Genomic DNA, 16,012 nt, shown 5'->3' with positions numbered 1-16,012 from the left:
TTTACTATCGATTACGCCTCGCATCATCTATCGTTTGTGACAAAAGCGCGCATATTCAAAATATATATTATAATGAATTTAATTAGGTAATGTTATGTTATTATGTTACAAACAAACCATATATTTACATTTATCACACCACGAAATAATGTATGTTGTTTATTCACTTTATAATTTTTCTATGTTCCGTAAATAATAAGTAATAATGACAGCACGATCCAGGGTATTCAGTAGAGACAATTCCAAAGCAAATTTGAACGGGATGTGGGCGTAGTGTAGTACCAGAAACGGAATTGAATGCGGAAATGACTTTCTTATGATGATTTCGATATGCGGTGGCGGTTGACGATTCTCTCGAAGGGGATCAGTTGTGGTTTCAGGACTTAACCTCGATGGAGGCATCCGGACTCGGTACCACCAACTCGCTGCTGTCCACGGCGGTGGGCTTAAGCATGGCCAGCGTGGTGGCACCGTCCAGCACCTCATCCTTTCGCACGTGCAGCATATCGATCTCGGTAAGTGCAACATTTGGTTCCTACATAAGAAATATGACTTGAAAATGGGCTACAGAAGCGGTACGTAAAAGGAAATGTATTAAATTGATCGTTCACCTTCTCCATGGCGGCATCCGAGACCTGCAGATGGTATTTGTCCCGACAATAGCGTGACAGCAGGGCAATGCCCATTTCCCTGTTCTTGGCGAACTTCGTCTCCCAGGCGTCTAGCAGGCGATTGTAGTAGCGGGCATTCTCGACATATCGCAAATATATATGGGTACCGGATGTGGGGAAGATCCGTTCCAGCGGATGGCATCTAGCCAGCTCATCTTCGGCAACGATTAGGCAACGCACATCGTCCGGCAGCAGGTTGTCTAGAATGGTGTCTACGTACTCCTCTCGGAACTCGATGCTCCGGTTGGTGTACTGGTTATGCTTGCGCACTTCCTCCGCCGTCAGGCAGGTGGTGAAGATGCGCTTGTCATGGCACAGGGGACCGGCCAGATTCAGCTCTTCCAGGATCTCCGTCTGCTGGCGTTCATTCAGCTTTGGAGGCACCTGGTAGAGAGCCGTATTTAACACGGCCTGAATGAGCGGACCCTTTACGTGCAGATCCAAGGGTAGTTCTGAGTGCAGCGAGGGCGATATATTGATTTCCAGCAACCAGGGCACCAAGTTCTCATCCAACAGCACATCAAAGCCAAACAGCTCAAAGCAATTGTAGCGGAAGTTCACATTCTGGCGGTACATGCGATTCAATCCTGACTCCCCGCTTACGATACCTTTGATCACCAGATTCCGCAGAGTAGCCCACAAGCGCTTGGTGTTCACGCCACGATTCTCCAGGCATGACCACAGTGATTGAAGGGTCCACTTGTGACCCTGGCAAGCATTGAAGTCCTCATTCTTCGCGTAGTTCTGCGAGAACTTATTGATGCTGTAGTTGGTCAGGTGCATGCAGCGCTCGTCGAGATTGCTTAACTCCGAGCTGTACTTTACGGACGCAAACCGCGCCAGTCCATCCTTGTACATATAGATTCGGAGTGGATTTATTGAGGTCAACACCACATACAGACGCATATCAAACTTGTTGTCGTTGATCAGCAGCGGCCGTTCAATATATCTGAAATGGTATGCCTTAAGGATGGGTTACGAATGGGCGGGATGTGCGAACTCACTTTTGAACAACCAACGGACGGTCTTTGGGAAATTGGCTCCATTTGTTCACAATTCGAATGCCTGTTCCTCGGGCACTCGCTGGCGGCTTTACAATCCACTTCGTCAGCTTAGACGCATTTTTGGGCCACACCTGGCGCAGACTTTCCAAGTCATCAGGCATTATGTAGGATCTGTTGGGAAATATAAATTTAAATAATTTAATTTAGTTGTAGTTAGTAGCATTGAAGTGCTCACTTTTGCATAAAGCCGAACTCCTTCTTGCCGAATTTCTTCATATTGTTGTAGATGCTGCGCCACATGGTGTCTTTTCGTCCGATTCGGAACGATCCAGGGATATGGTTGTACTTCTGGTGCGATCGAATGGTCCTAAAGCCGGGGCTCTTCATGTGCTTCTCCCAAACTGCCATCCAGTCGGTGGTGTCTGCAGGAGGATTTATTATTGAAGGCGATACAGAATCAGGACTAGCAGGACTCACTCTTGATGATACGGAAGCCTGAGTTGAGTACCACTCGCTTGACAATCTTTGGCATCACAGGACTTAGTTTCCATTTCAGGACTCGATGCAAGGCTGCCTGGCATCGGGGGTCCCTTGTCAGCGTGCGAGGTGAAGTTCAGGTACGGCGGAACGTGAGGGAAGAGGCTGGGCGAAAGGATAGCCCCTGGACGGAAGTAGACCGAAGCTTCTGAATCAGTGGTGGCCACCGATTCCTTCGACTGAGTCTTCTCCGGCAGCAGGCGAGTGTGCTTGCTCTGACGCGTCTCCGTGTTGTCCTCTTCCAGGAAGAACGGCGTGCCCACGTACTCCTCCTCCGAGTCCGAATCGTCGTAGTTGTTGATGTCATCAATGGCTGAAAAGTTATTGAAGCTTACGGAATCAAATTCGAATAATCTGGTCGTATAATTTCTTACCTGCGCAGGGATCGTCTTCGTGCTTCCGGTCGTGGTCATGTCCGATTCCCTTGTTCAGGGAGACTCCCACATACGGTGGACTGTGGTCTCCGGCGGAAATCCGCTGGTGGTGGAACTGGTGCTGGGTGTTCTGGGGCGGATGGGCGTATAGTGAGGCGTAGAGGCTCGTCTCCAAGGCGCTGGCAGCCGACTTTGTTAGCCCGTTTTGAGTGAGCAGTCTGCTCTTCTCCTCCTGCTGCTGGGCACTCAGCATGCTGCTGCCATGGAACGAGTTCACCACGATCTTGCTGGTCTGAGATGGCTTCAGGGTCTGGGTACTCGGGCAGGACATACTTGAAGAGGGAAGGTCGACCTGGTTGGGCGGACTGAGACTGGAGCGCTTGCCTCCATTGCCAAAGCCAGGTGAGTTTTTGGAGAGCACTTCCTCCCTTGCGCGCTTCAAAAGCATCTGGTTGGTTAGTGGAGAGGAAGCGGAAGCGCATAACATGGAACGTGAAGGGAAGAGACGGGACAACAAATTATGACATGCAGGTTAACAGAGCCCAGAAAGTGTAAATTCAGGAAAATTGAGATATGCAATTTGAGATGTCTGTTTCCTTTTGGAAATATTAAGGATATCATTGATGGAATGAATCAGTTCAAGAATCCTGACAGTATTATTTGTCATTAATTACTGTTTCAGTTTAACTTCGAAACTTATGACAAAAATGAACTAAAAGTTTAGTATAATTATGAAAGTAAAAAACGAGAATGGGTTGTAGAAATAATAAAAACATTTAGTGAAATATTTACAGATATATATAAATTATTCAAAGAGATTTGGAGATTTTGTATCATCATTAATACTCAAACTCAAAAACAACATAAAAGTACACAAAGTGGTTACCTCTAAGGGTTACATAGATCTTAACAAATAAGTTGTGTTTCCTGCTTACCTGGACTTTCTTGTACGGCTCCGATTGGAGCACACTATTGGCCACAAAGGGCGCTGCGCTTGAAGCCGTAACAGCGACCTTGGGTGGGGAGTTATTAGGCGGGGAACCTCGAATGACGATGCGCTGACCGGCAACCTTGGAGGCTCCTCCGCCAAGACCGACGGTTACTTTCTCGGGTGTCAGGCGTTTTCTTGGCGATGGCGGTGATCTTTGTTTATGGCCAGGCGGCGAAGAACGAGCGGAGGCGGAAAGGGAAATCGAAGCAGATGCAGCACCAGAAATTGATCCTCCACCGGCTGAGCTGCGATGCTGCGGAGTGGTGGGCTGGACAACCCGGCCCTGATTTCGATTCGGAGCAGAAAGATGCGGCTGTAGGTGGTGGGCAGCGGCGGGCATATGGTTGTGGTGTGCCAACTTCTTGCACATGACCATCTTGTCCTTGTACAGCTCCACCTCCTCCAGCCAAGACTCATGGAAGTCGAGGATCTCAATGCCCTTGCCGCTGCGCTGGTGTCCCTGATTGTGATGATTGTGCTGTCCTGTCAGACTGTGGTTCTCCTTGGCCGCAGTTCCCGATCGGGCCGACGTCGTCCTCTTCTCGGTTATCTGAGCCATATTGAATTCACAGTTAATTTGGATTCCTGCAAGAGGAAGAGGAGGCTGTGATCTTTGCAGAATACGTAACTTTTTAACCTTTTTTTACTTTAATATTTGTTTCTTGGCACTTATGTTTGTATTTTAAAAGGTTTTAAGATCCTTAATATTTAAAGTTTTTAAACAAATAAAAAAAGTGTACTAAAAAAAACGTTTTTTACAAGATTATTATTTTCCCTTATTTATAATTTGCTCTTTAAAACTTTTTATAATAGTTTTAAAATATTTCTCACTATTTGAATTTAATTTAGATTTACTAAGTGCAGTTTGCATTACTTCACTTCACTACTCCTGATCCGAATTCCCCGAGAATCGGGACCACTATTTGGGTCTCGTGATGGTCGGATTTCGAAAGTGGGTTTTCTGAATGGGTTCAAGGTGGTTGTTTTTTATTTTTCTTTTTTTTTTAAGTAGTGCAGGTTATTACTTCACCACTCGCCCGGTTCTAGTGTGCGCGGCGGCGTGTCAATGGCTGGCTATTTTCGAAAACTCATGGCACGGCACCAAGATCATCCAAGGAAAATAGAAAATCAAAAAAGAAGCGAAAAAAAGAAAATCTTACAGACGGGGCACACTTCGTTCATCGATTGCCAATTGATCAATAACAAAGAAATGCGTGCCAAAAAAAGAGGAACAGACGAAAATAAACAAGACTTTCGCCTTCAATGGATGCGCACCGAATTTAAAATTTTAAAAGGCGCGAAAGTGTTAATATCGTTATCGCTATGGTTGTTGTGTTCTACAGCCGGCTTTTTTCGACGTGTGTGCGTGTGAATCAGCGGCTTGGACACGTGCGTGTGTATGAGTGTGTGCAACTAGGACTCACCTTAATATTTTTTTTTTCATGCGCACAACAGATTTTGTTTAATTATACTAACAAACCGAGAATTTATAGACAGCTATCTACTCGAGAACTGGATTCCAAATTTGTTTCATTTATATTTATATATTTGACTCGAGATTTTTGTTTGTGTTTTAAATAGGGATGTGAAAAATGTATAACAATAAATCGATATTATTGAAACTGATAAATAGATATATATTGTCATTTCTGTTAGCCAACGTTTATCAGTATCGATATTTAAATTTCTTTAATTTTAATACATTTTTTCCATATAACCAAATTTATAATACTCAATTTATTAAATAAAAGAGAGTTTTTTTTATATGCAGCACATGTTTTAAACAGTTAGGCATTTAAAAACTCTCGACAGGGTGGCAACGTTGTTAATGCAGTTATGCGATAACCTGCATCGATAGTTCAGCCAGTGCTGCCCATGTCTTGGCGGGGAATTACAAAACATTTAAAATCAAATAATTGTATAATTGTTTACTTTTAAAAAAAAGTGTAAAAATACGAATTTGAAATATAAACAAATTGAGTCATTTATTTCATTCATTCCTTTTGTACCTTAAAGTCAAATAAACGTAACAAAGAGTATATTACAAGAACATTAAATTGCAAGCTATTTAAAGTATGTAAATAATTCTTATTTCTTAATTCTTATTTATTTAAATTTAATATTTTAATGATGTTTGTTAAACATATTCATCCACAGAAATAAACTGACTTAAACTGATAAAAGAAGAATTAAAGAGTGATTAATTAATAGGCAATAAAATGCATTTAAGAAGTGCATGTTCGGAACCCGGCGATTAACTGGTCATCAAACAGTTTGACATAAATCAGGCATCTGGTCAGCGGTTCGTCTACCTAAGCTAAAAAGTAAGATCGAACAAAGAAGGTAGACCTACATGAGCGGAACGAATGCTGTGATCAAATGCCGCAGTTGGCCAATGATGAAGCCATCAACGTTTCAGTTTATACACCTCTTTCCAGCGGCCTTTATTGATTTTGATGGCTGCGCCGCAGTTCGAAGTGATTTATCGCAGATCCTGCGGCAAATGGAGAAGGAACACACAGAGACCCAGCATCCACAAGATACGAATCCGAATTCGTCGATAAGTTGTGGTGGCCTTTAAACGGCCCTCGAGGCAGCATCATCACCATCATCGTTACCGCCTACAAGCCGTCAACACCCTACGGTCAGCGAACGACCGAAGGAAACTGAAACTGCACTGGAGAAAAAGATTTTATGATGTGCCAGGAGTTGAAGAAGGATTGGTTTTCAACGTAATTAATAATAATTTATAATATTCAGAATACAAAATTGAAAGTTAAAAGGAGATAACCCAGTTAATTAATGTTGAAATTAATATCATACCAACAAATAATTTGATTTATTCAAAAAAACAGTAATATTTTTTGTTCAGTGCTTAAAAGGAATGGGATACCAGTCTTGAGAAAGATGCCTGCACTGCGCCGATGATGAACTTATCTACATCTCGGGACACTAACGTGTTTGTTGTTTGAGCCTGTGTTTTGTCATTGGTCGGTCTTCGTTTTCAGGACCCGATACAGTGGCACTTGCGATGGTCCGATCAGATCAGAGATATGGCCCAGATGCACTTGTGTGGGCCATTTCCAAAGAGCCCTAAACAAGTAGCTTACACAGAAAAAAAACAAATACTTCCACCTAATAGACGACTAAATATGTTTAAGATGGAAACCAAGTAGTTGTAAGTGGAATCAAGAAACATGACTTACGATCAGGAGATTAGGATTAATTTTCTGTTTAAGCTGAAAAGTGATATGGTTAAATTTTTGAAATATTGTAGATTATCTTAAGAAGTAACATTATGGCAGAATATCCTAGGGAATAGGGAATACAAACAGAAGAAATAAGAACTAATTAACTAACTTAGAATATTTTCAGTTTCTATATCAGCATTTCCTTCTACTTCTCAGTCAGAGCAGCAGATATTTGTTATGGCGATAAGCACGCCGCTTGTTTATAAAATATTATTAATTATTTAATCAAGGCGTGGCTGGCTGCTGGAGTTTAGGATTACATAATCACCCACACTCGCAAGGGAAAGTATCGAGTTTCAGGAGTAAATGCAATTAATTTGCTCCTTGCACAATGCACACAATGCCGGAGTAGATTTCTGGCCCCTCTCGACAAGGAATACAACTAATTTGGCCCTATTCAGGGAACTGCGAGACATGTGTGTGCTTTGGAGACCCTAATCCTTTCACTAGATGTTTGCTTTCGGCACCTTTTGGTAAATATGAGATGGCTTGAAAAGGATTTGTGATCTGCTCGCCGTGATTAGAGCTCAGCTTACACGAAGAGCCAAAGGTGTGTGCGGAGATGGAATCGCAGAAATCGAGACGATTCTATAGCGTAAGGCACATATGGTTTCAGGATCTAATCTTGCATGAGGGAAGAAGGTGGAGGGGCATATGTTGCGCAATGGAAAAGGGTTTGCAGATCACTTTTCCAAGGGCGAGCCCAGAAAAGTGGGGAGTAGCACTAATAGAATGGAGTTCAAACTCTGCTGATTGGGTTTGAAAAGATATGCGAAGGTAGGGAAAAGCCGATCTATTGTCAGATCATTATTTCGATTCCCTTACGCCATTCCAAATCATTTTTCACACTCTGTTGAGATCACATAATTATATAACACTAATGGTTGTTCTATTAAATATAATATATAACATGCTTAAATCTCTTGAGAACAATTTTGTACTCCTGTGAAAATATTTTCTTTTTGAACATATGGAAACATCTTTTTGTTAACTTCATTTAATGGCCAAATCCAAATCCAGCCATTTCGATAGTATAATAAAGATAGACCATACTCGGAATCCAATTCGTGAACCCTGAAAGTTTCCACTGCCATTTAAGCCCCTCCGATCCGAGTTTTCAACTGCGGGCAGCCAAAATGGATGCCGTCTTTGATATTTCTGTTAATCGCCGGCTAAGTCGACGATTAATTTTACTGCTTATTTTGTTTTCACCCATTCGTAATAAAAATGCCATAAGCCCGCTCCGCGGCGAAAATAAAATGGAAAATTTATTGTCTATATGGGATTTCAGCCCGGCCATCAGCCATCAGCCATCAGCGACAACCTTTGGCTTCTGCAAAAACGCAAAAAGCCCGCTGAGGAAGATGCGAAATTTGCCGCCGCTCCTCTGACAGTTCTCTGTCTTCTTTCGATTTTTTCCTTAAACTCCGGTTTCTCCCGTTTGACGTTGATAATTTAGCAAAAGGGAGCGAAAGATTCAATATTTTGACAGCGCTGTGTGTTGAGTTATAGAACAGAATTAATTTGCCATTGAATGCGGGCAGATAGAACGTTAAGTGGGGGAGAACTTAGTGGAAGAAGAATCCCAAAAAAACATGAGCTTAAACGGTTAATGAGAAAAAACGTGTGCTTAGAAATGAATAAATACTAAGTTGAAGATATTCTGAAACTAAAAGAATATAGAGGAAAGCTGTTACGCAAACAATTTCACAACAAGCTCAGAGCTTTGATAAATTTCGTATTTTGTTAATATTTAAATTGCCCTGTAATAGTTGTGAAAAGGCTGCTGCCACGACAACCAGGAACTCCTCCTTTGTCCTGGCTGTGATTTAAATGGTTGGCTGCACAAATTATTTAACAAACCAAAGCACCTGATAGCAGGACACCCCCAAAGTTCATCCTTCTGACCAGGACAATGCGAACGGGGACAGGTGTCCCTGCAGGTTCGTCCTTCGCCGCTTGGTGACGCTCTATTACACGCACATTCACACGCACAATTGGGCACTTAACAATTTTGAAAACTTTACTTAAATTACATAGCCTTGCACACCCGAACATCCCCAAAAAGGACTCCTCCGCCCAGGACACTACCCCAAGTTTCCGTAGCCGTTTGTTCGTTTCCCGAGCAATTTGAGTTTAATTTCAGGTTGGAAAACCATGAATTATAAAGTGGGGTAGCTTCTTTAACGCATGACACTCATCCTTTGGGAGGGGAACAGGAGCAGGAAAAGGAAAGCTATAATTACCGACCATCAATATGCACTCGCCGCTGGCCGGAACTCGATTTGTTTTCCACAAAGTTGGCTTTCATTGACGCATGTTTGTACACAAAATTCGATTCGATTTCCGCCGGTTTTATAGCTCGGCAAGCAGGCCTATCATTTAAGTGCCATGAAATGATTTTATTTCCCTGCCGGCGAATGGCTATAATTATCATAAATATTTGCCGCAAAATTGACAAAGTTCTGCAGATGGCAGGAAAAAATTACTCGAAATTAGAGCAGCTAGTAATGGGTAGAGAAGTTGGTATTCCTTTTTAAACTCTAATGTAATATATTTAATAGTTTTCAGCATATTTCGAGTAATGTATCGACTACCGTTTTTATTAAGCCGCATTTTTGAGAGAGATGTCTCTCAACTTTTACGACTGCTCGCAACTTAAAAATCTATGTCAGAGAAGTCTCAGCGATCAGCACCTCGCAGATCACTCCGAGAAATGCCTTCAGTTCCAATTCCAAACTTATCCGAACAAAATTAGTTAGTGACTATAAATAGTCACAACCAGATGCTGATGGAGATACGAAAGCGAGTTCATAACTCGGACAGGTTCTTCCGAAGACAAAGTGGCCGATAAGGCTGGCCATACGAATGCATAATTGAACTGTAGATGGTAAAAATATTTATTGTCTTATCACATCGTATAACTCGCCATGTCACAACCTGGCCAATAGCAACAAATTACCACGAGATTGGGGGACTGGAAAGGGGCATCCCGTCGGTGCACATGCTGTTTGGGATTTGGAATCTACCGCTAGGAGAGCACCTAACTGCCAATGAATCGGGATCTGGGAAAACTTGGCAAGCCGAGAACCGAACTTCGCAATTTCGGTTTCTGCAATTTGTGCATAAAAATAATATTCATCGTTATCGTTATTAAGTTATGTTGCCTTGTGCTAATGCCCAGAAGAGGAAAGCCGATCTTACACAGGAAATAAAAACTTCACAAGCTTAAAAACTTCAAATTAATCAAATTAAAAATATATATTTTAAAAATTAGAGTGAGATGTAGACACCGTTGGCTGTTCCGAATGACAAGTCAAAAACAGTTAGAGTTATCACCCTTTGTTTTCAGTGTGATTCACCAGACGAGCTCCTCTGCTCCCCTCCTTGGAATCAGCACTCTCCAGCCGAACAGTCCGCCTGGCAGTTGCCAACAGTTGGCCAACTAAATGCGCTAATCCGCGTGTTGTCAACTTCATTAGCCGATAAACACGCCGACACATTAAATTGGCAGTAGGCCGAGGACCCGGGGGGATTATGGATGCGAAAATGCGAAAGACCAAGCCGAGGGGGCAGGCCAGTCCGAGTCCAGACCGAGCAGAACCCAAGAGCGAGGCTGATTTCTGCGGCTTCCATTTGAAGTTGCCAACGAAAAATTGCTGCCACTTGAATTTTTAATGCCCATAAAGTATGCAGCGGAGGCTGGCGGCCAGCGGCTGGCGGAGCGAGGATGCACTGCAGCCAGTTGGAGAATCGGAATCGGGGAATCGAAGGAACTCCCGAAGAAAGTTCACATAAAATACGATGGCTTAGCTTTTGTCTGGCTCCCCTTTTTTCTCTTTTTTCCCTCCAGATTTTTCAGGTCCGTCGTCAGGTGTGTAATTCGATATCTTTGCTCTTTAATCCCCAGCCATTCGTTTGTGCGCGCGATTTATGTAGTACATTTGTACTTTTGCCTTGGAGATGCGCAGAGGTGGGCAGGAGGAGGTCTCCATCCGGCCGCAGGACAACAAGGATGCGCCACTAAACAATAATTATGACAACAATAAAAGCAAGAAGGCCTTTAATTTACTCCCGCTCCAAAGCTAAAACAAAGGCACAAACTTAAATTGCTAACTGGGAGTGGAACTCCGGGCTCTGGGGCTGGAGATTAGGGGGCAATTACTGCTTCACACGACCGACTGAAGCCGGAGATGTTTTGACAAAAGGCGACCAGGTCGGCGGATTGGTAGAGCCCAAATAAGCGCCGGTATAGAATGTCTCTACGAGGAATTGAGTTTTAGATGTACTTTGGAAAAGTTCCGTAGAAGAAGGAGGATTGGGGCAACCACGTGGCGGGGATCAAGTGTTGTGTTTTTTGGATCTTAGCTATAACTTAATTTAGAAATATCATTAAAGTTACCTTAAATTGCATATCATAGAAAGTTTGAAAGGAGTCCCTAATGTTTCAGAACAACTGGAAAACCGTTTGAAAGGCACTGGATTACCAACATTCCATTACCGATTTACCCGAATTACAAACGCTTAACGCTTACCATTATTCGATTTTACCCCCCACTTGGTAAACACGCGCTAACTGAGCCCCTTCCCATGGGCTAGTTTACAGACCATTACAAGACCCAACTCCGAGACCATAACAAAGCTCAGTGGGCCCAATGTGCTCCGTGCTCAATGCCCAATTGAAGACATAATTACTACTTAAAAGCGGCATTAACGCTATCACTTACACATGTCACATGCTCGTCGGGGCATTACGGAAGACAATAAAAATAAAAACCAGCACGGGGGGTGGTGGGCCTCCTTTCCACTGTGCCACATCATCTTCGGGCCCAAATAACAGCCTCATCATGATCTTGACTGGGCACAAAACGCGGTCCAGCTGTGGCTCGCTCTTTTGTATGGTACTGGAATCTCGCCGAGATGGAGATCTCCGATATTATGGGACCTGGGAGCCGGGGGTCGTCTCTTCATCATCATCATCTCATCGATCACTTGAAGAAATATTGTCTATAAGATAATAATTTATTACAATATATATTGAAACCTTCAGTTACGATCCTCCAGATGCTTTAACTTGCTATTATATACTTTAATAATATATTTAGCAAGCACATACTAGTATTTTTCTCAACGTGTACCTTACAACAAACAGGCCAAGATGAAGTTCCCGGCATTGAAGCAGGCAAAAAGAAAATTAAACCTTCGGTGGCTCCGTCTCTGAGGCAGCGGCATATTGATTAATGGATCAAAGTCTTTTGACACGAGCTATTTTGGTAAGAAATCCTTTGTTGATCTTAACACAGCCACAAACATACGCGCTCGTGATATTTAAACTTTTTCTCCTCGCTGGTTATTCAATAAATTTTCAATTTTGACTGATTGTGAGTGGAATAAGGTCGTTCGTCAGTCGTCAGTCGTCGGTCCTCCTCGAAGTCGGTCGGCGCGTTATGATGTATGTTTATAAGATGGGAGGGTGTGGGATTACGGACGGCGGGCTATGGTCTATGGACTTCGATTTACGGGGGTGCAAAAGGTGCGGGTTGTTGCGCTTTTGGTTGTTGTAACGCGAGTGCTGTTGCTCTTGTGTTTTGTGTTATTATTATGATTGTTGTTATTGTATTATTGAATTGTTTGGGCCAAAGCACTTGGGAGCCATATAGCCATGGTTACAGTGGAATTGGGATTGGAATGGAAAAACCTCTTTGGGGAATCAAATGACTTAACCTTTCTGTAGAGTTCCTTGAGGTGGACCTAAGGGTAAGATTTAGATTTTTCTAAAGTATATAATATGCTAAGATTTCTTATAGAGATTCTCTTATGACTATCACAATAAAGAGTAATAATTTTAAGGCGTATAATCCGCACTTGCCCCACTGTACCGCATACCATTACCATTACGCGCACTTGCGTTGTTTCCCCGCTCTTGGTTGGTTGTATTTGTTTACAAATCGTGATTCGGATTCAAGTAGTAGCGTCAATACGAAATGTTTCTCCATGGAACTCTGACTGAGGTTCCATTGTGCATCCGCGAGATACTCGCTGGGGCTGTGCTGGTGTGTGTATCTGTGAGCGTTTTGTGTTTGTGATGATCGTCAAGGCAGCCATGAAGATGGATTTCTTTCTTTCTTTCTTGGGGTTTCTTCTCTCCACAAACATTTTTTCTTTTGGGCCAGCAACAAAGCCGAAGAAGTTGTTTTGTTGTGGCAAGTATTGTTGTTGTGATCAAAGCGGCTTGGCGCGTCTCACATATGAGTTGTTCTTTTTTTTCCCTTACAACAGGCGGCATTTTGGGGGAAGTCAGTTGTTTTTTCTGCATTAAATTGTAATTACTCACGCGTCGCATACAGAGAAAAATCTATACAAAAATTTTAGTATTGAAAACAAGTTACTTAACTCATTTGATAAAGGCTGAGTTTCTTCCAGTGCAACATTGGTTGGTATCAGTTGGAGCAGCTCCATTCCCAAAAACTCTAGCCACGAGTCGAAAACATCGTCATCGACAGCTGCTGACCGTTAGGATCGGACACCTTTTGTTGGGAAAAGCGTGCCGATCTCTGTGGAATTGGATGAGTGAGTGGTCGGTAGCCTAAACAATTGATTACGCCGAATGCGGTTACCAGATGACTTTACCCATTTACCAATTTTCCAATCTAACCACGAGCCCCCCGCCTGGAGGAGTACCAGGGGGATGCCCAATTCCCCATGGGTCCCATACAAAGTCATTGCAGTTACGAGGAATCCTACTGTCCCGCTGTCCGGTGATTGATTACAGGATCTGATCAGCAGGCCTCTGGTCTGTCAACACGATTTGGCCAAACAAAAAACAAGAAGGCAGAATCGAGCTGGACAGACGTCAAACTGACCCACAATTGCAGCCAAGAAGGAGAGTCAACTGGAGTTAGGCTCAAGGGTAGGATCGGAGAAAAGGAAACGTCTGAAAAGGAACTGCTGTCAGCTGGATATGTCCTGGGTCCTGTTGTAAAAATTGCAGCTACTGCGGAAGCAAAAACCAGAGGGCCTGTCCTCGTAAATGGCACCAGAAATGCCCACAGTTTGCACTCAATCTGTAAATCTGTGTATCTGTCAGGATCCTTGTTATTTCTGTCTGTCTACGAGTGTGTGTGATAATCCTGGCAAGAGCCTTTGCCCTCATGCAAATTGCATTGGCACTTGGAGAAATTTTCACTAGAAGATAAGACTGGCTAGAAATTAAGTAAAATTGAATGAATTTCGGCCTTTGATGGAAAATAGGAATACGAGTATTTTAAAACACGTCGTAAGGATGAAATAACGACTTTCTATTCGAACTAAAAGACAAAACTAAATATCCCTACAATGTTCTGCTTGATTTTCGAAAAATTTGAATTTTTGCCCAAATATTGAATATTTTGTGATTTAGCGAAAAATGGTCAAAAAAAATCTTTTTCAGGCTTGAATGTAGTTTTATTAGAAACTAAATTACAGGCTCAAGGAGGTATAACAATCCGTTCTACAACCTTTTTTGCTTTGTTATGCGAAAAATACTGATATTTAGGGGAAATACAGGGTGGACCAAATTTTGCATATTTGCATTTTGTAGATTTTTATCTAATTTTGCGGAAAGTGGCCAAAAATTTGCATTTTAAACTGTGAATGCAGTTTCGTTAAGAATCGAAATACAATCTCAACAAGGTTTGACATTCCATATTCGGACCATTTTTGGTTTTGCAATGAAAGAAATCCTCTTCAAGGGGGGAATATATATATTCTCCCAGTGTATGAAATTCACCCATAAATACAGTAGGATTAAACCGAACAATTCGAGGGCCAAAAACTAAACTGTCAACAAATAAAATACAAATCGTCAATAATAACCGTCTATTGTCAGGCAGAAATAAAGAGGCTTAGAAATATGGCCGAGGGCTGGGGCAGTGGCGATCATCCTCATCAGGAAGGGAGTCCACTCAACCCAACAAGACTCGCAAAAAAGAAGAAACCCACAAAATGAGCCACGAAAAGGTTTTCGCATGAAGGCAGTCAAATCATCTCGCCCGGAATGTGTAGAGCATGGCATAAATGTCACTTCGCATATGAGTTTGCCCACGAGATGACGACGGCGTAGCGTGAAGCCAAATGGTAATGGTGATGGTAATGGTAATGCCAACAAACGGACCCGGGATCACATCTACACTGTGAAAAAAAAAAATCAAAGGAGAAATAGTATAAGACTTGGGAGTCATAACAGTAAGTGGTATCTTACTATAAAGTACCTTATTTTCTCTCTCTGTATTAACAATCATGAGTTGGAGCTTGAGTTCCTTGGCAGTCGGTACCGAAAACGATACATCATCGAAAGCAACAGGACTCGAGAGTTGGGAAAACGCCACAGCCAGGGCATTTTCAGCTCAACTGCGACTGACTGTGCGCCTTTTGTGGCAAGTCAACATGATCTCATCTGTCATAGATCGATCGACCTGTTCCAACAATGCCAGCAAAAACAACAGTCAACTCAGATCAGCAGTGGCACTCGCAGGAGGGATCCCTGTACCCGTTGCCTCACTGTACTGTACTACCTGTCCCCTAGCAGCGGGTGATCGGGCTGACGGAGGTGAAGACGAGACAGCCGGCCAACGGAATTCCACCAAAATACAATTCAAATTTGTTGTCGGAGATTAAAACACATTTGTTAATTTGAATAGGTTTCAACATCGTTGCACAAACTGTGTCCCTGCCCCCGGCCCCCTGCCCCGAAATATACATATGCCCGTATATATACACCCTCGATCCGACGATCTTTATCTGAGGAGGTGTTGCTGTTTACGTTGCCATTAGATGTGGGATTAGAGCTTGATTGGCTTGCCATTTGTGACAGCTTTGTCGTTTTGGGGATTGTCAACGGTTCCGAAAGGATAATGTTTTAAGTTGCACGGAAAACAAAACTTTTAACTTAAAAATATGTCTAATTAATGTAAAACTATTAATAATAGCAAATATGTAGAGGGTGCAGTTTAAAGGCACTCCAGGAAAACTCAACAGGAGAAGTCGAACTCTGATATTTGTTTGACTTTATTTTCAGTGCATTAAATCTTACTCCCTCTCAGCTGGAGATGGCGATTCCTTGGAAAATCATCTGGGAACCATAAAATGGACTACAAAACATCCATTCAAACTAGCCCAGCCAGAAAATCTGTTTAGCGCTTATCCA

At 42.6% G+C, this 16,012-nt stretch overlaps 1 protein-coding gene across 1 annotated transcript; it reads right to left on the bottom strand.

Moving 5' to 3' along the window:
• Window positions 1-123: 123 nt before the first annotated feature.
• Window positions 124-5,152, bottom strand: LOC108110923 (tubulin polyglutamylase ttll-4). Its single transcript, XM_017220201.2, is given in 9 exon segments — window positions 124-535; window positions 612-1,620; window positions 1,676-1,846; window positions 1,911-2,097; window positions 2,153-2,249; window positions 2,251-2,525; window positions 2,587-3,034; window positions 3,522-4,162; window positions 5,002-5,152. Coding segments are annotated over 8 exon segments (2,961 nt in total). The 5' UTR covers window positions 4,137-4,162; window positions 5,002-5,152; the 3' UTR covers window positions 124-376.
• Between the last annotated feature and the right edge of the window lie 10,860 nt (window positions 5,153-16,012).

Source organism: Drosophila eugracilis, unplaced genomic scaffold, assembly GCF_018153835.1.
Source record: "Drosophila eugracilis isolate 14026-0451.02 unplaced genomic scaffold, ASM1815383v1 contig_2152, whole genome shotgun sequence".
NCBI lineage: Eukaryota > Metazoa > Arthropoda > Insecta > Diptera > Drosophilidae > Drosophila > Drosophila eugracilis.
Note: the sequence above shows the minus strand (reverse complement) of the source record. Positions and strands in the feature narration are given on the sequence as shown.